General features: G+C 43.2%; 1 protein-coding gene across 1 annotated transcript in view; it reads right to left on the bottom strand.

Annotated features, from left to right (window-relative positions):
- Positions 1-995: 995 nt before the first annotated feature.
- RUVBL1 (RuvB like AAA ATPase 1) overlaps positions 996-18,821 on the bottom strand; it is a 42,434-nt gene continuing 24,608 nt past the window's right edge. The window contains exons 5-11 of the mRNA XM_054587488.1: positions 17,658-17,747; positions 16,729-16,878; positions 14,673-14,736; positions 12,666-12,864; positions 7,066-7,168; positions 2,632-2,723; positions 996-1,552 (exon numbers count right to left, since the gene is read on the bottom strand). Coding sequence (XP_054443463.1) covers positions 1,393-1,552; positions 2,632-2,723; positions 7,066-7,168; positions 12,666-12,864; positions 14,673-14,736; positions 16,729-16,878; positions 17,658-17,747 — 858 coding nt within the window. The 3' untranslated portion in view covers positions 996-1,392. The remainder of the gene's footprint in view (positions 1,553-2,631; positions 2,724-7,065; positions 7,169-12,665; positions 12,865-14,672; positions 14,737-16,728; positions 16,879-17,657; positions 17,748-18,821) is intronic.

Here is an 18,821-nt window from a genome sequence, read left to right as displayed (position 1 = left end):
TGCCTCTCAAGGACCTCATGGTTAACTTGGATTAGAACGATTGGATCAAAATGGTTATCTTGGTTAGTCCCCTTTCCTGCACATGTAAGAGCATGGAGATCCTGCCTGTGAGGGCAGAGAACCAAAACAACCAGCCTGTACCAAGACACTGCTTTTGTGGCAAGCCCTGCCTCAGGAAGCACGGAGCTTGCAGACAGGAGCCAAACCTGGTAGAGAGAACACGGTGCTCATCCTACCAGGCAAGAATGTTCCAGTACGGTATCTGTCAGTCACTGTCATTTCTCCTTCCTCTCAATGGGCTGAAAGCTCCACTTCATGGAACTAACAAAGGGATGTAGTACCAGTGACGGGGACATGTCAAGAGACACAGAAACCAATTGAAAGAACTCTCCATAGTCAAAGCTGGACAAATTTGAGCAACAAAATAAATAATGTAGCATTGGATTATAACACAAAGTATATTATAAATATCCTAGAGTTGATACAGAGATAAATGATTGAATAGACAAATGGCAAGAAAAGAACATCTTCTGTGTAAAGGAATGCCAAATAATTTAGGTAGGTGCTCAGCTCTCAAGGAGGTAGAACAAAGCTTCCCACCCCTTAAGTGTGGACTATGCTGAGTGACTTCTTCCAAAGAGGACAGTATGAGAAGGGGGGTAATAAGTAACTTTACAGTGGAGAACCCTGAAAAACACCTCCGCTAGGTGATCACGATCAACATTAATAGTGATAAGTCATGTTGATAGTATTTGATAAAAATTGCACTTTACCTATATGGTCTTACTCTCAATAACCCACAATCCTGGTTTAATTATGAGAAAAACATCTAATGTATCTCACTAAGGGATAGTCCACAGAACACCTGACCAGTGTTTCTCAGAACTTTGAAGGTCATTAAAAACAATAGCCATGAGGAGCTCAAGGAGAAATGACAACTAAATGTAATGTGGGATCCTGAGACAAAAATATGAATAAAGTATAATAATGTACCAGTGTTGTTTCATTGACTGTGACCAATGCACTACATATTCCTGTAAGATGTTAATAGAGAAGCTGGGTGTGAGGTATGTGGGAATGCCCTGTACAATAGTCATAACATCTAAAACTATTCCAAAACACAAAGTTTGTTTGTTTTAATTGAAAGACGGGAGAGAAAGAGATGTCATCAAAATATCCTGTAAGGATTTATTAGAAAACATACCAGGTGAGGCAGGGTTCCTTCAAAGCAACCGTGGGAGAAATTGTGAGAATTTAAAAAGAAACATTTAGCACACTGAACTTGCTGCTCGCCATGCCCAAGTTGGAACAGAATCTGAAGGCCAGGGGTAAATCTTGTATCTGCAGACTGTACCCAGGCCCAGACATGCCAGGGAGTCTCTCTTTGCAGACTCACTTCATGTACTTATCTTGCTGGTCAGCCAGTATTTTGGCCGATGACTTGGCATCATAGAAGAGTTCACTGATCTCCTCAACATGCTCTTTCTCGATGCTGTCCTTCCCATTGATCTTAGCAAGCAAGTTGGCCGGGGTCAGCAGTTGCACCGAGTACCTAGAGTGAACAGGGGCCGGGGCAGGAGTGAAACAATGGCACAGATAGGGACCCCAACACAGATCAGCAGCACTGACACCAGGGGATCAGCCCAATGCTTGGCTTGAACTAGATGTTGCAGATACAGAAAACAAGGAGATATGAGAATGGTCCTTTCTCAGACAGCTGCAGTCATGACCCCACTGGAGAGGTCAGAGGTCACAAACGTAACCAAGCCTTACTCCCCAAATCTTTGTCACAGTCTAAAATTCTCTGACAAGAGGTAATTCCACTGCTACTTGAAAGGGACTGCAAATTTTGTGGCAGGCAATGCCAAGGTCCAGATCAGGACATTGAACATGGCAGGGAAATGAACATACAACCTGAAAGCACAAGCCCCAACCAAAGGCATGAAAATCCAGGCGTTTTTAAGAGCACCACTCCACCAAAGCAAAACAGCTTGAAATTCTGCTTCAACTTTAGAAATAAGGGAAATAGGGACAGGAGTGAAGTCATGATTTCACAAGTCAGAACACTGAGGACAGACATCTCCCATATGCAACGGCCTCAAGCCATTTAACAGTCAGGAAAGCAGTATATGTCTTCACTCCTTACTCACCCTCGCCTATACCCACCATCCCTATCTAAGACAAACATGAAGAAAAGAGCCAGCATGGGTGAGGGGGTGAAGTGGCAAGGCAGGGCCCCGCTAATGAAGTCCCTGACCTGCTGATTCTGTTCACTTCCTCTACCAAGGGGACTAGCCTGGGGTCAGAGCCAGCTTTTCATCGCAGGGTATACCTGCTATGGGACAAGGGGACTTAATTTGTTAATCTAACTTTTAAAACACCCTCACCTAAATATTCTGCACTCTAAATCAGTGTCCTTGGATAAGACCTGTCATACCAATAATAGTAGACACGGTCTTATGCCCTGAGAAGGGGGCCTGCATTTCTGTCCTAACAGACCTTTACATCCCCACAGCCTTGCTAAAAAGACTGTGTCCAACAAACAGTGCCTATACTCTGGTGAGAGGAGAGGGTCCCATGGGGTCTGGAGCAGCTCCAGAAAGACACTGGTCCAGGGGACAACTGGCTTACCTCAAAGTGGTCTTTGTGCCAATCTCCCCCAGGTGGTTCAGTGCTTCCTCACTGATGTTGATTCCCTCTGTCTGGGCACGGATTTTAATGATCTTTTGGGAGAGAAAAACCATGATCAACTGTGACCAACCTCAAGTGTCTCATTTATAAAGTGCTTTAAAAACAACCTTGTTTAGTGTTTTTAGTCCCCATCATTAGAGCAGCAGAGGCCCACTCCTGGGCTGGTGGGGCAAAGAGCCAAACCCTACCAAGGACTGCAATCCTGGGTGCCAGCAACACTGTGAATGGCTTTAAAGCTAGGATGTTACATTCATATTGACTAGAAGGCGGCTGGTTCTCCTGGAGGTGTGTACCAGGGTGGCTCAGCTCCTGCCTCCCAACCTTGCCCACTCAAACCCCAGAACAAGAAAACTGAGGCTTCTCCAAAATCTGCCCAGGCTACCACAAAGGCTCTAACCTTCCTCTCCAGTATGGACACCACCACCTATAAGCACTTAGGCAAGAACGGAGACTCTTTATTTGCTTAATAAATACAATTTGCTGAAGAAAAAATTTTAAAGTTACTTTTCAAGGTTTACCAGCCCTCATGACATCACCTGAAGATATCTAATCTATCAAGAGGAGGCTGACATTTGTTGCAGTTTAAGGATCCCAGTAAAGTTGGATGGAAAACAAACTGGCAGTGTGGATGCAGTAACACAAGTGGCACCAGGATCCTGCAGGCACACCAGCACTGAGTGATAAGGGGCTGCTGGGAAAATGATGTTGTATGTTGTGAAACTGAGATAACATGAAGACTTTGAGCCTCAAATAACATAGGAATTTTTCACTTTGGCAGCTTCATAAACAAGATATCAAGAAGCCCTCGTGTAAATTAAAGCCATAAAAACACACCCGGGTAGACATATGAAGTGGGAGACTGAGCCCCCAGCTAAAGACTTACAAAGGGAAGAAAGAGACCAGAGGTTTAGGATATACACACTTCAAAACTGGCATTTCAGCTCTCAGGCAGAGACCCTGAGGGCAAGAGCTGCAGGGGGAGGTAGTTTAGTGTCTAGTGACTCTGATAAGGGGCCCAGTATGTCACCTCCTAGGAATGGGAAAGGTTCTGCTCAGTATGAAAGCTAGACCTGGGGCCATGGCCAGCGATGAGGTGGCTGGGCCAACATGCACCTGGGGTAGGGGAGGAGGGAGGCCAAGGCTGAAGTGCCAGGTGCTGGCAAGAAAGTCTTTTACTCTGTCAAACTGAGAACTCGGATTTTTGTATGAAATTTAGAAGTCCTGACTTCTAAATGTTGTCAATTTGTTCAAATATTTCACACTGTACCACCCAAATAAAACATTATCTGCTTTGTCAGTGCTGCTAAGGTATGACCTCTGTTGAAAGTATCTTAGCTTGTGCGTGAGGGGTTCCACCATCTGGGGTCCCAAACTACCATAAATGCAGCTAAGCATAGAGGGTCCTGGATGGACATGAGGAAGGCAGAAATGAAACAGGAAGGGAGATCCCTGCTCCCAGCTCCCTCCACAGGACTCCCTCCTGACCACAACAGTTAGAGCCGGACAGGTTTTTGCTCAATATAAAAAGGGGTTCTCACTGTCAGCTGGGGACTAAGGAAACCTCCAGGTCCCGTCAAGAAAAATGCCCCCTAGGACCTTCAGAAATTTTATGGAGATGCAAATAATTTAATCCTCAAGCCTGGTTAAGGGGAAGGCTTCAGCCCTGAGCATTTCCTCTTTAGTGAGCTGCACTGAATCAGAAGTTGGGCTTCAGAAATGTTAGGGACACTCTACTCTCACTCTCTGTAAAGCAGGTCAGAGCAATCCCAGGAACTCCTGTTTCAGACCATTTGGAAATGGACAGTTCATAAATGAGATCTTTAATCATTTAATAACCTGCAGGGATAATTTATGAGGGTATCGGCACTGGCGGCGCAATACACAAGTTAAACTTACTTTGTTTTTTGAAGACCTACGCCAGTCTCCAGTAAAAATTCTCAAGCTATCCCTTGCAAGAACAAAGCAATGCTCATAATGGTTGTCTGTCCTCTGCTAACCCAAGAGGAAGCCTGGCTGAGACAAGATGGAACCAGGCCAGGAGCTGGCCTGTAGTCACTGCTCTGGAAGGCACAGTTGTAAAACACTCCAAGACACATCATACTGTGTGCCAAGGGTCAAATGGAGAAATCAAATGTGAACTGGCTCTGAGTTGTCCTAGTTCTGCAGCTTATTCTCTGTGACCACAGGGCCTCTGTTTTTCCCAAGTCACAAACCCTTGTAATTGAAAGCTGTTCTAAAGGATCCCAGTGGATGTCTATGAAGCACCTGCAAGCCATTAATAACAGTAATAATTTACTGAAGTAGGAAGGGATGGTTGGCCCTATCAGTTCATTGTCACTATCTCACTTAGTCCTCATGACAGCCTTGAAAGAAGGGAGCTCTCCCAGTGAACCAGAAGTCTCAGAGAGATGCACGACATTGCTCAAGTCACTGAGCCACATAGTGATCTGAGTGTACAGGGCTGCCTCTTCCAACAGGCTCCAGTCTCAATGGTAAGGATGGGGAAGGGACCAATTTCTCCTTTGCTTTTCCTTCTGTTTCCATTCAATGATTGCCTTGACTTCAACCTAGCATTCATCCAAGAGGAAGAGACCATTATCTGGTGACAAGGCCCCCAGTCACAGACATTATCTCCTAAAAATGTACAGTTGCTGCCATGAACTGCAACTGTTTCAGTATTCTGTCAATGTTGGTTATGAAGGGAGATCTCCAGCTCCCTGCTCACCCTGGCACTCCTGGGTACTGGTCAACAAGAAATGTTGGCAGGGCCAGGGGGAGAAGCCACACATGAGCTAGGAGGTGGCCAAGGAGTGCCCAGGAGAGGCTTCCAGAGCTCCAAAAGGAAAGGCCCTGCCAACAAATTGCCAGAGCAACTCCACCTTGAACTGTTATTTCTAGCAGGTAGTAATCTGGTGGCACAGTACTTAGGAACATGGGCTTCAGGATCACACAGCCTAGATTCTCATTAGTCCTGTCACATACTTGCCGCTGACAAGCTTTATGAACTTGGGCATTTAATTAACCTAAGTCTCGGTGTCCTCATCTTTAAGAATCACAATGGTAACAGTTCTTCCAGCCTCATGGTTACTGGAGATCAAATGGAATCATGTTGGCTAAGCATGTCCATAAATATAGCATGATGTCCAACAGTGCCTATACTCTGGTGAGAGGAGAGGGTCCCAGAAGAGCCTATTAAGATGTCGATGAAGCCCGGGTCCACTCCACGTCCCCAGCCTAGGCCATACATGGACCTCAAAGTGAGAGACCTACACCCTGGCAGTGAGACCAGCTGAAGCATGGGTGGGCAGAGGAGAGCACAGCCTGTACTGCTCCAGTGGGTCAGTAACCTAAAGCATAACCCACTGCTCAGCAGGTGGCCTGGGCTCTGTAGGGAACAGTCTGGCTTTGCATCCTCAACTTTCCATTCTGTGACTCAGCCATCAAAAAGAAGAGATTATGACCATAACGACTACTAAAGTACCAGTAAGAGAACCAGAAGTTCTAAGTGTGCAGTGCTTAGGCACTGTTGGGCACACATTTGGTGTTCCAGCTCCAGCTCAAGCAAGAGGCAATTTCTGCAAAAACCGGGGGCTGGATCCCTTGGGATACGGCCCAATCTCATACATCCCCGCCACCCCTAAGCTTAATCCAAATTCAGCTCACACAGAATTCTGAGTATGCACTCTGTGCAGGAACTGAGCTAGACTCTTCCATGTACATCTCCTTCAAGCCTCTCATTGTAAGGTTAGTTTTATGACCCCCCATTCCAGGTGGCTCTCTAAGATGTGTGACCCTGTTTACTACCATCTCTACAACCAAGGTAGCAGTCCCAGGCACAGCCTCCAAAGTCCTTGAGACACCTGCCAGTAGTCATGCTGTATACAGCAGCCAGGCTCTGCTAGGACTCAAGTGCTCACCCACCCAGCTTTTGCATCCTGCTAGAGCTGGCCTGCTGTAGGACAGAGTACCTGGCTTTTGCCCACTGAGCAAAAGCAACCTCAGACAGGGTCTGGCGTAGGCACCAAGAGGCTATTGCTAACTCATATTTCATGCCCTTTTCCTAGAGCCAGAGACCTCCCTAATGGCTGTCATCAAGTCAGTATTTTTCACCATCCCTTTCCTAAAGTTTATCAGAAGGGATGTAGCCAACTGAGGTTTTATGACACTTCAGGCAATGTCTAGTTGGCCCATCCATCCCTCAGATGGATAGACTGAGACTCTGGAGTATTGTGACTTGTCCAAGGATGCAGCACAGTGACGTGGTGGTGGGAGCCAGTCTTTCCTTCTCCTCATCAGGGAAGCTTCCTGCTTGCCATCAGAGAACACTGGCAGCAAATAAGGGAACAAAGCGAGGAAGGGGGAAGGCAGAGTTACCTGTTTCATTTCCTGCGGAGTGTATAACATGGTCCGGATGATCATCACTCGGTCCAGGAGGTCAAGAGGGATACCGTGAGGAGAGGTGATATCCTCAGTGCCCCTGCAAGGCCCAGAATGACCACATCACCCCAGGAAATTTGAGACCAGACTCTAGACATTGAAAACATGACTGAGGCACTCATAATGACAAAATAGCTAGTACATGTCCTTAGAGTCAGAGGCAGGGTAAACAGACTACCATTCAGGTGTCATCAAAACCAACTTCATTATTTTAAGAAATATCCATACCATAGAAAATTTGGGAAAGGGGGGAAAAGGCCACCAAAAATCGTATTTGCGAAATTTTCATATAAACATTTTTATAAATTACACTAAGCATGTAGATTTTTTTCTTTACTTTTGTTCATGCTGCTTTACTCTTAACTCATCAGGTGTTTTATAAAACCTAAATTGTTGGGCATTTAGGTAGTTTCCAATTGTTGCTATATTTATTAATGATGTTTTAATAAACAATTTTATGCATATAGCCATGAACATTTCCTCGGCAACTCTAGTAGTGCCTGACACAATCCTGAGTATCTATTCAAATGGATGAATGAATATCTTAATTTACACAGCTACACAAGTGATCTGATCTCACTGCATTATAGCCAGCACTGGGTATTTTAATTTTTAAATATTTTGTCGCTTTGATGGTTTAGAAAATGGATGGGTAACACCTTGTTTGAATTATCATTTCCTTGATTCATTTGAATGCTTCCCCTTATGTGTATTAGTTATTTTATTTCTTCTGGGGAACTGTCCAGTTATGTGTTTTCCTATTTTCCTCTTGGATCCTTAGCTAAGCCATAGGAAGAACAACCCAGGAGAGAAACCTTGTTAAACCCACCAGGCCCTGAGGTGCCAGCTGCCTGCCTGGCAGCATGTGTGTTGGGCAGACCAGGGAGCCCCCTGGGTCAGGCTTTTAACCACAGCACCTGGAAGCCTCAGCCTTTGGGAGTCACAGCAGCAGCAGGTCTACCTCAGCACCATTTCTGGTACTATATTAAGAGTCTATGGTTATAAGTTATCACTATAACAAAGAACAAGGACAGGTAATTTGGATTTAATTGTCAGTATCAAAATATTTGGTTTCCAAGATAAGTAAACACTGTAGAAATAAAACTTCTGTTAAAAAAAATCATTCTGTTGAAATTCTATCCAGTCAGTTGAAGTGCAAATGTATATTTATTATTGCAAGAATAAAATGTTGTTCTGATATATGCTACAACAGGGTGAATCTTGAAAACCTTATGCTAAGTGAAAGAAGACAGTTATAGCCCTGACTGGTGGGTGTGGCTCATTAAGTTGGGTGTCATCCAGTAAAGTAAAAGGTTGATTCAGGGCCCATGCCTGGGTTATGGGTTTGGTCCCCTCTTTTTCTCCCTCCCTTCCCCTCTCTCTAAAAATAATGAATTAAAATCTTTTTTTTTTTTTAAAGAAAGAAGTCAGTTATAAAACAGCAGATATTGTATGATTCCATTTATAGGAAATATCTAGAAAACGCAAATTCATAAAGACAGAGTAGAAGAGAGGATACCAGGGAAAGGGAGAAGGGGAAAATGGGACTTACTGCTTAAGGGATAGAATTTCTGTTTGGGGTGATGGAAAAGCTTTGGAGATGGATGGCGGTGATGGTTTTATAAAATATTGTGAATGTAATTAATACCACTGAATTGTGCACCGACATGGCAAATTCCGTGTTATATACATTTTACCACAATAAAAACAATTCAAAAAAAGGATAAAATGCTACACTAATGAACTGTTAAATATAAAAAAACAATTAAGACCTTTCAAAATAAATGGGTAAACACACAGCAAACATAAATATTAATATAACTTTAGAGAAAATGAATCTGTTTTACCAACAATTTTAAAAATAACAAGGAAGAATTATAAAAATTAAATTCTATCATGATTTAAATATTGGTATTTGGTTTGCCTGCAATCTTCACATTAAACAAAATAACCTTTAATAACTACATTTAATTTTAGTTATTTAATTATATCTAGGCCACAAGTTTAAGATTTCTTAGGTCCTATTTTGGAATTCTCTTGAGAATTCTTTTGTTAAAAATTTGTATTTATTTATTTTTACAGAAAGGGGAAGGGAGAAAGAGAAAGAGAGACGGGGGGAGGAGGGGGGGAAAGAGAGAGAGAGAGAAACATCAATCGGCGGTTGCCTCTTACATGCACCCCAACTGGGGACTGACCCTGAAACCCAGGCATTTGCGCTGACCAGGAATCAAACCTGCAACCCTTTGCCTTGCGGGACGATGCCCAATCAACTAAGCCACACAAGCCAGGGCTCTCTGAATTCTTGAACATTTTTAGAAGAGCTCACCTTTACCCTGTTAAAATATCCCAAATTCTGTAACACTCATGATAAATCATCTTCAGTTCTGACATAATAACAAGTCTAAGTCTAAAGAAATGGTTAGAGAAAAATGAAATATTCCCTAATTAAAACTTCAAAATAACACAATTTACAAGCATGCATTAAGAAAATTTCTTATAGTTTTGAGTCCCTAAAATGAAAAATTTAAACAAAAGACCCACTTAAAGACTACTATACATTTTCCTGGAATTAAAGACAAAACATTTTTTAAATTTGTCTAAACTATGAACCTTAGGAGCAGTTTCTTTTAGAAAACATGTTAGTGAAACTGGTTTCTGGAATTCTATTCTGCTAGGCAGAAAACGCCCCTATTTACCAGTACTCCTGCACAAGACAATGACTCCAGGAGAAGCTCTCAATGTGAAGCAGTCACTGTTTGACAAAGGCAGCCATAAGAACCATATTGTATTATAAAACTGCTAACAATAAACTGTAATGGTAATTGTATTTTGGCTAAAACTGGAGATTTATTCTTGCACTTGAAAGTTCATTTCTGACTTTGGCTTCAGCCTAATACTGATTTCATCATTGTGCCATGTGACAACTCCCCAAACTATGTTAATGGTGTGCTTCTTCCAGATGTACAGTATTGGGTTGTAAGACCACTGGTGCAATTCCTCTTGAAATCCAATATGGTACAATATATCTGTAGGAAAACTGTAACTGTGCTTCTAGAAATTTATCCTACAGATATACCTACATGTGTGCAAAAATTTTAACATAGGGTTCCTCCACTGTGACATGTCTACATTTGAACCAAATAATTTTCCTGTAGAGGACTATCCTGTGCATTGTAGGATGTTCAGCAGCATCCCTGGCCTTTACCTACGAGATGCCAGTAGCACCTCCAAGCGTGATAAGTCAAAACTTCCCTGGCTCAGAATCACTGCTTGACTGCTTCTTTATATAACCCTGTAACTATAGTGACAGAGATAACACAAAGCTTAAAGCTTCTACAAAAGACAGGAAATACAGTAAAGAATATTTTATTGGGTAACATAAAGGGTAACTCCCATAAGTTCACTGAGCCCTAAGGAGAAAGCCATTTGATTTTTTGATGAGGCTGCCAAGACAACTCAATGAAGAACAGTCCTTTCAACAAATGGTCCTGGGACAATTGAGTACCCACATACAAAAGGATGAAGTTGGACAGACGTATTCCTTATGCCATACACAAAAATTAAATCCAAATGATCAGAAACCTAAATATCAGAGCTACAATTAGAAAACTCTTAGAAGAAATAGGTGTAATTCTTTGCGAGCTTAGTTTTGCAATGCATTGTTTTTATTTTTTAAAAAGATTTCATTTACTTTTAGAGAGAGGAAAAGGAAGAGAAAAAGAGAGGGAGAGAAACATCTATGTGTAAGAGATATATCAATCAGTTCTCTCTAGCACGCCCCCAACTGGGGACCTTTTCTGCAACCCAGGCATGTGCCCTGACTGGGAAACCTTTCAGTTTGCAGGCCAGTGCTCAATCCACTAAGCCACAGCAGCAAGGGCAAATTGTTTTTCTTAGATATTAAACAAAAAACACAGGCAACAAGAGAAAAAACAGATAAATTGGACTTCATGAAAATTTAAAACTTGCATGTCAAAAGACACAATCAAGACAATGAAAAGACAACTCACAGAATGTGAGAAATATATTTGCAAATATCCATCTGCGAAAGGTCTAGTACCCAGAATTCATAAAGATTTTTTTCCATTGAACAATAAAAAGACAAATACCCTGTAAAAAATGGGCAAAGTATCATAAACAGGTAATTCTCCCAAGAAGATACACAAATGACCAATAGGCACATGAAAAGATGCTCAACATCACTAGCCATGAGGAAAATGCAAAAAAAAGGTAGACACAAAACAACACAGATTCTAAGATGCCATCTGCATGAATGTCCAGAAAAGGCATTAAATGCACAGGGATAGAAAGTAGGTTAATGGTTACCAGGGGCTGTGGGAAGGGGCCCCTTTCCCCTTTGGAGGATAAACTCCATCTTTGGAGATTTGCCTGGTAGGTGGCAAGCAGGACTCTCCACTCCACTGGTTGGGTTTGGTAACATAACCTCAGTGGAGACAACGCTACTCCATGGAGCTGGTTAAACTGCATATTATCCATACTCATTCAAGAGGCAAGTGTAGGTGGGTCAGAAATCTGAATTCTTAACTCAGTGTGGCTCCAGCTCTGTGTTGATACTCATGGGCCTTGGGGTCTCTTTCTGGATTCCTAGCACCCTTGCTGCCAGAAGCATGCAGCCTCCAGGGCTATGCTGCCCTCACTACTGTGTTGGAGCTTTAAAGGGGCTCCTCACCATCTCCATTCATGCCACTAGCAATGCTGGGATGTGGCCCCAACTTTCAAACAGGAGTACAGAAAACCAAAAGAGCAAAAAAAGTACCAAGCACGGGGTACTGACGCTCAGGCTTACAAGCTGAGAAGATGGTGTGTTCTCTGGGGCTCACAGGCCTACGAAATACTCAAAAGAAAAAAGAATCTCAGCCAAGTCCTCTCTCCCAGCCCTGAGCCCATCTTGGCAGGGTAAGCATCATATAGCATTTGACTTTCAGGTGTCAACACCTTCCTTTCCAAAGGCAGACCTAAGGGAGTAGCGATGAGGGAAGGTACCATGTAGCCCTAAGGAGTAAACAGAAATTTCTGGTTTTGTTACTGGTTTCACTATCAGAAAGACCTGGATTCTCATTCTAGCTTTATGACTAGGAGCAAGTTATACTGCCATTCTGTTTCCTCATCTGAAAAATGAAACCAAGAATATTTACCTTCCAGAGCTAGTATAATCAGAAAAGTTAACATATTTAATGTCACCCAAGACCGCCCTGTCTGATCTTAATTTTTGCCCACTCCAACTGAATGACCTAATCATACCATACTCGAGCCTGAGAGACCCCATGGGAGGCCCTCACAGTCAGTAACAGAATGGCAGTTGCCTTTGGTGACCATGACAGATTGAAGCTGACACATGAACTACCTTTGAAGGCAAGTCACTTTGGCATATTTTTCTCAAAATGACTATTAGTTCCCTTCTTCCCCACCCTAACTGATAATGTAATGAGTTTAAAGTGATCTCAGAGGAACAAATGAACCAAGATGGAAGGTGTGGAAGGTGAAAAACCCTCATGACTGGCAGACAGTCACCCTACCTGATGACACAGTTGCCTCGGTTAGATGCAAAGATGACGATGGGGGCAATAGACGATTCCAGGGCCCGGTGCAGGTAGGTGAAGCATTCAATGTCCAGCATGTGGACCTCATCAACAAATAATACACCTGGAACCAGTTCAGCAATGCCCTGATCAATGTACTTGTTCACCACCTTGTTAATCTCCCCTCGAAGTTTGTCTAGGAGACAGCAAGAGTAGACATGCAAGGTCAGTGCCAGGTGGGAAAAACTGTCACCTTTTCTCTTCTCCCTCATCTGAATTCAACCCAAACCCAAGTTTGGAGCCTGCTTTTACTGCTGGCTATGTGACCTCAGGTAAGCTGTTGATAAGTCCCTATTCCAGACTTTAGTTTCATTATCCAAAAGTAGGAATAATCACACCAGAAGTCACAAAATTGGCAGCTTCCCTTGAAGATGTGCATGAAGTCACACTCCTCACCAGGCATTATTACTCACACCCACCCCAACTTAGCTCCCTGCCTGATCCTAGAGACACTGGGTTTGGGAGCTCTGGATTAAATGAGTTTCCATATGCAACTTTGTTTTGAACTGGTAAATGACCCTTTCTTTGGCCCCATATCACAAAGCTTAGGTTAATTAATTTTCCGTGAGTGCAGAGACAAAAGAATGAAAAAAAGGCACATGTAGAGTCCTATCTGGAAGAAAACCTGTGAGAAATGAAAGGTTTTGAGAAATAGTCCAATCTCAGAGATTTAAGAGGTTAAGTCTCTCAAAAGTTAAAAAACCCGCCCTAACTGGTGTGGCTCAGTGGATTGCGCGCTGGCCTGCGAACCAACGGGTCGCTGATTCAATTCCTGGTGAAGACACATGCGTGGGTAGCAGGCCAGGTCCCCAGTTGGGGGCGTGCAAGAGGCAACCACTTGATGTTTCTCTCCTGCTCTTTCTCTCTCCCTCCCCTCTCTCTAAAAATAAATAAATAAAATCTTGGGGGGGGGGGAGTTAAAGAACCTATCTAAGACCACAGTGCTCATTTTCCCAACCAGCTCCTATGCTGTCAGGAGGGAGCTACTCAGAAATGGAGAATATGAAGATTTGATACAGCATCTCCCACCAAAGCCATGAAGCAGGGATGGTCAAAATCATGTTAAAATACAGAAACTGCTTTTGTCAACTGAAGCAGGAAGGCCTCAGATCACTCCACTGGCTAAAACTTTTAATAAAATAGGTGCTTTTGCAGGGGCGTCCAACCTGTGGCTTGTGGGCCGCATGTGACCCAGGATAGCTATGAACGAGGTCCAACACAAAATCGTAAATTTACTTAAAACCTTTTTTTTTTTGCTCATTAGTTTTCCTTAGTACTTCTATATTTAATGTGTGGCCCAAGACAACCTTTCTTCTTCCAGTGTGGCCCAGAGACACCAAAAGGTTGGACACCCTTGTGAGTGTTTAACATTTTAAGGTGATAAAGCTATAGGTGGTAAATAGGAAAAAAGAGGGACATATCAGTTACGAAGAAAAGCAGGTTAAACTAAAGGTCCACAAGGAAGCAGCAACTTTCCTGCCAAACTCTTGCAAGTGCCTAGGAAGCTGGGCAGAGAAGAATGGAGACTCCTGGCAGGGGAGAGGAGTCCAGTACTCAGGCAGCAGAATTCACTGTGCTCAGGTGTGCTCTGACAAGGGCTATCCCGCAAAGCTGTGCAAACAGAATCCATATTTCTGGGATCTCAAGGGGACCAGAGACTGTGACAGCTTCAAACTCTGAAGATGAGTGCAAGGATATTGAGTTCAGTCAAGAGGCTGTGCTAATATACAGGGCCAGAGTACACAGTGTATGCTTTCAGCTGTTTAAACCAGCCATAGACTATTAACATAGAGTCAGGCCCTGAAAAAAAGAGGAAGAACCTGTCCTGAGGCACTTTCTCAGTTTTGGGGAGAAGTCTCTCACAGAGCCTCACACAGGAAGGATATCAGAATCCAGGGTCCTCCAGCTCTGCTTCTGGCTCACCAGCCTTGATGTTTCTCTTACCTGTGATTTCTGTCTTTTTTGGCTTCATTAACTGGCCCATCATAGACAGAATGTCTTGTCCCCCCTGTGTAAGAAAAGACTTAATAGTCAGTCAGTCCTGTTTTATAAGGCAGCTGCAAAAGCCTCACCCACCCTACTCCCATCCCACACTTTCCCAGTGTTGACTTGACAGGGCCTGAGGTGTACAGACCCTAATAGCTCCACTGGAAAGAATAAGGAGCTTCTAAACACAGGAGTTCTTAAGATGTTCCCCCTGACCCGTAAGAATCAAATTCAATCCTTTCCTGGGAAGTACAAGCTCTGTGGAGCCTGCCCCAGCCTCCATCTCCAGTAATCTTTTTCTAATACATTACTTGATTAGCCACACAGGACTCCTAATCATTCCCTGAACACCCAAGTTCTTTGAAGACTCAATGCTTTTGCATATTCTAGTCTATCTGCCAGGAATCACATTCCCTTTCCTGGGAAGCTCCCAGCTAGCTATCCATTAAAGTTCAGGTCAAGGGTCCTCTGTGGGGTGTCTGGCCTCTTACTCTCTCCTAATGCTTCAATTCCCCTGGGGACAAATGCACCATCGAAGTAGGTACAAGGAAGTACCTATATTATGTTCCCATGTTTCCTCTCACTAAACTCAGCTATACAGTCACATTACAGTCCTGATCCAGAGCTGCTCAGTCTTGTAAGCCTGTCTCTGCATAATAGTTGACTCCTAACAGGCTCACCCCCTGCCTGAACCCTCCCCTCCAGCTCCCCAGGGTGCAGTCAACAAGAAAAAGCTGCTCTTTTGTTATTTACCCAGCAATTTGTGATCATCTGTTGGTTACCAGACCCTGGGACACAAATGTGCTCATTAAATGTTCAACAGTAAAAGGTAGCAAATGTTTCCTGAGTACTTATAACATCTGATCCTCAAAACAGCCCTGCAGGCAGGAACTATTATATCCTTTGCACAGAGGAGGAAACTCAAAATCACAGAGTCCTAAGTCACAGAAAATCTAGAGACCCAAAGTGACTAATTAGCCAAACTCTTAGCCACAGAGACACAATCCCTGAATTCCAATTCTCAGCCCAGCACTCTCTCCAAGTCAAAGGCTCCCAAGAGGACAGTTTGGGGACAGCCATTACATAAGCAGAGGGGACCTGCTGGTTCCAGATGGTTCTTCAGCAATCTCTTGGCCAAGGCTCCAAGAGATAAAACACCCAAGGATCCAATTTCAAATTAGAAAGCCTATTCCCTGCTAGTCAAAAGGTGGCCTCTCTTCAGATGAAGAGAAAGCCAAACTGAAAGACCACCAGCAGGGAAGAGTTAGGTTTTTAAAAATCACACATTTCACCCTGGCCGGTGTGGCTCAGTTGGTTGGAGCATCATCCCATACACCAAAAGGTTGGGGATTCAATTCCCAGTCAGGGTACATACCTAGGTTATAGGTTCCATCCCTGGTTGGGGTGCATATGGGAGGCAACCAATCAGTGCATCTTACATCAATGTTTCTCTCTCTCCCCTTCCTCTCTCTCTAAAATCAATAAACATATTTTAAAAACAAGAATAAAAAAATAGTCACACATTTCCATAAAGCCATGCTGTATTTCCCCACAAAATATCCATCTTCTATTCTACTTAGTACGAGGAGGAGATACAGTTCTCACTCAAAACTATAAAACTGGGGATTTTGCTAAGCAGAGGGAAAGGCACAGCTTTGTCAGGCTTTATGAACTCCTACAAAGGGCTTCAAGAACACTCCTGCCCTCCTGCCATTAACACCCAGAGAATCCCAGGTGTGACTCCACTGCTGGAGAGAAGCCACGGTTAGGGCCAGAGGCCTGGCTGGAATAAGGAATAATACACATGAAATCACCTGTGACTGCAGCATTTGAGTTGGAACAAAGGAGTCCCCTCTCAGTAGCTCATCTTGCTGCTGACTGCTAAACATTACAAATAGAAAAGGACCTGCTGCCCTAGGAAAGGGCAGCAAGACTCTGACAATTTACTCCCAGAGCTTCCGTGCACATGCAAAAAGGCTCGTGTGCTCTGTCATGCCCAGGTGAAGGCAGTTACCTGGGGCCGGGCATTGGCCACATCCAAGTCATGCAAGGTCACATCCTGGATGATTTCCTTCTTCTTGTGCACATCCCCCTTTGGCAAGGGGACATACTCTTCAGCTTCAAGGTCAAATTCTGTGGCATAGGTGTCGCACCTGCCTTGCCTCTGCAAAAGGAGAGAAACCTGAGTCTGAGGGACTCCCAAGTCCCCAGAAGGCACATTGCTAAGTGAAATAAAGTCTCAGTTCCCAAGTGAAATAATGTCTCAGTTCCCAAGTGTGGACCTGACAGCCTACTTGACTAACTCCAAATATAACCCACATCCCCCTGGCTGCCAAGAAAAGAAAACTATCTGCTCATCGCTGAGCTTCAAAAACCCAGTTGAAAAACACCTGATATTTTCTCCAAGAATATTTTTCCTCCTCTTTTAACTATATGCAATTTCCGATAAAGGGCAAATCCAGCAGATTAACTAGAGCCAGTGGGAGCTGTTCAGACTCTTTTGTAGGTGGGTGATTTATGGTATGATATGAAGTATTATGCCCATCCATTAAACAGTGAGCAACACTCTACAGGACACTGAAAATCAGATATAAAAAGAATGCCAACTAATTCAGCATTCCTTCCCACTAGCATATATCTTGAGAAGAAAATACCAAAAAGATAAAAGGAAGATTAAATACATTGCACATTTCAATTTAAAAATGACTACAGTTTTGCATTCTCACCCTGTACTCCCTGACTCCAAACAGGTTTTAGTATTTTTCTTAACAGACTTTTTAGAATTAAGATAAAGGGAATGCAAACTTTGTTAAACATAAAGGGGCAACTGCTGACCTTTTGTCAGCACTGCAGCAGACAATCCATACCCTCCCACCCCGCTGCCGAAAGAAAGCAACTTCCTGGTCACCTAGGTCTCCCCATGGCAAACAAATCACACATTACCTTCACGGCTCCACTGTTGGCTTCAATATAAATCACATCTCCAGCTTCTACTCGCTCTTTCTGCAAACTTTCAAAAATGCTGGGGTCCAGCTTAAAATTAAAAAAAAAAATATGTGATTCAGAGAACTGTAATACATACTATTCTTACTTCTGACATATTGTAAAGTATCTTTCCATACAAGATATGAGATAACTGGTATGTGGAAAGAGTATTTGTGTGTGCGTGTGCATGTGTGAATGTGTATATATGAGGATGTGAGGCTGGCTTTATGGGATTGAGTGTCCTAGAGAGAAAGCAGGAGAGTGAACATACCTGCGTGCCAGGCAGAGAGGCACAGAAGGGGAAACTTAGCCTCCTTTTTCCCTTTACTCTTAAGACTGCAGACTGACAAATACGGCTCTGACTACTTTTCGGTGACCTACACTGTCCCTGGGACCACAGGCACCAACACTCCTTAAAAATTGCTGTCCTTGCTTCAATTCTTCACATTCCTTACCTCGGGGACTGATAGAACTTTCTGCAACTGAAGCCAGACCCTTATTACTCTTCGTGGTTAGCATGTTGTGGGCCTCTGCTTTTGGACAAGGCTATCACTTTCTTCTCATCTATATAACAGCACCCAGATGTGATTGCAGGTTATGTAAAATTCAAAGGAAAACATAAACCAGGATATTTCTCAAGCCTTTTTATTCAAATCCCAGTGTCTGCTCCCTGTTTGCCTGCTTGCATATATATCTCCAGGAAAGTAACACATTTTGGGAACTCTTGTTTTTCTCCAAGTCATCCAGATTCAGGCCACCCTTGGTGTTCAATATTCTAGGACAGAACCTTTTATAAGGAGTTAGTATTTAGAAATAAGTCTCTCTCAGTTAAACTTCATTTTATAATGTGGAAAAAAAAAACCAAACTTGGGCTTTGTCTCAAACAAAATTAAAGAGCAAAAGCCCACGATTCAGTGAAAGAAGCCAGACACAAAAGAATACATACTGTATGATTCCCTTTGTATGCAATGTTCAAAAAAGGCAAATACTATATAGAAACAGAAAGTAGATTATTGGTTGCAAGGGGCTATGGGTGAGAATGGGAAGACATTGTAACTAGGTATGAGGGTTTTTTTGGGGGTGATAAAAATATTCTAAAACTGGATGGTTGTGATGGTTGTA

Source organism: Pteronotus mesoamericanus, unplaced genomic scaffold (assembly GCF_021234165.1).
Source record: "Pteronotus mesoamericanus isolate MK-2021 breed Mesoamerican mustached bat unplaced genomic scaffold, CSHL_Meso_final scaffold_118, whole genome shotgun sequence".
NCBI lineage: Eukaryota > Metazoa > Chordata > Mammalia > Chiroptera > Mormoopidae > Pteronotus > Pteronotus mesoamericanus.
This window is presented reverse-complemented; position numbering and strand designations above follow the sequence as displayed.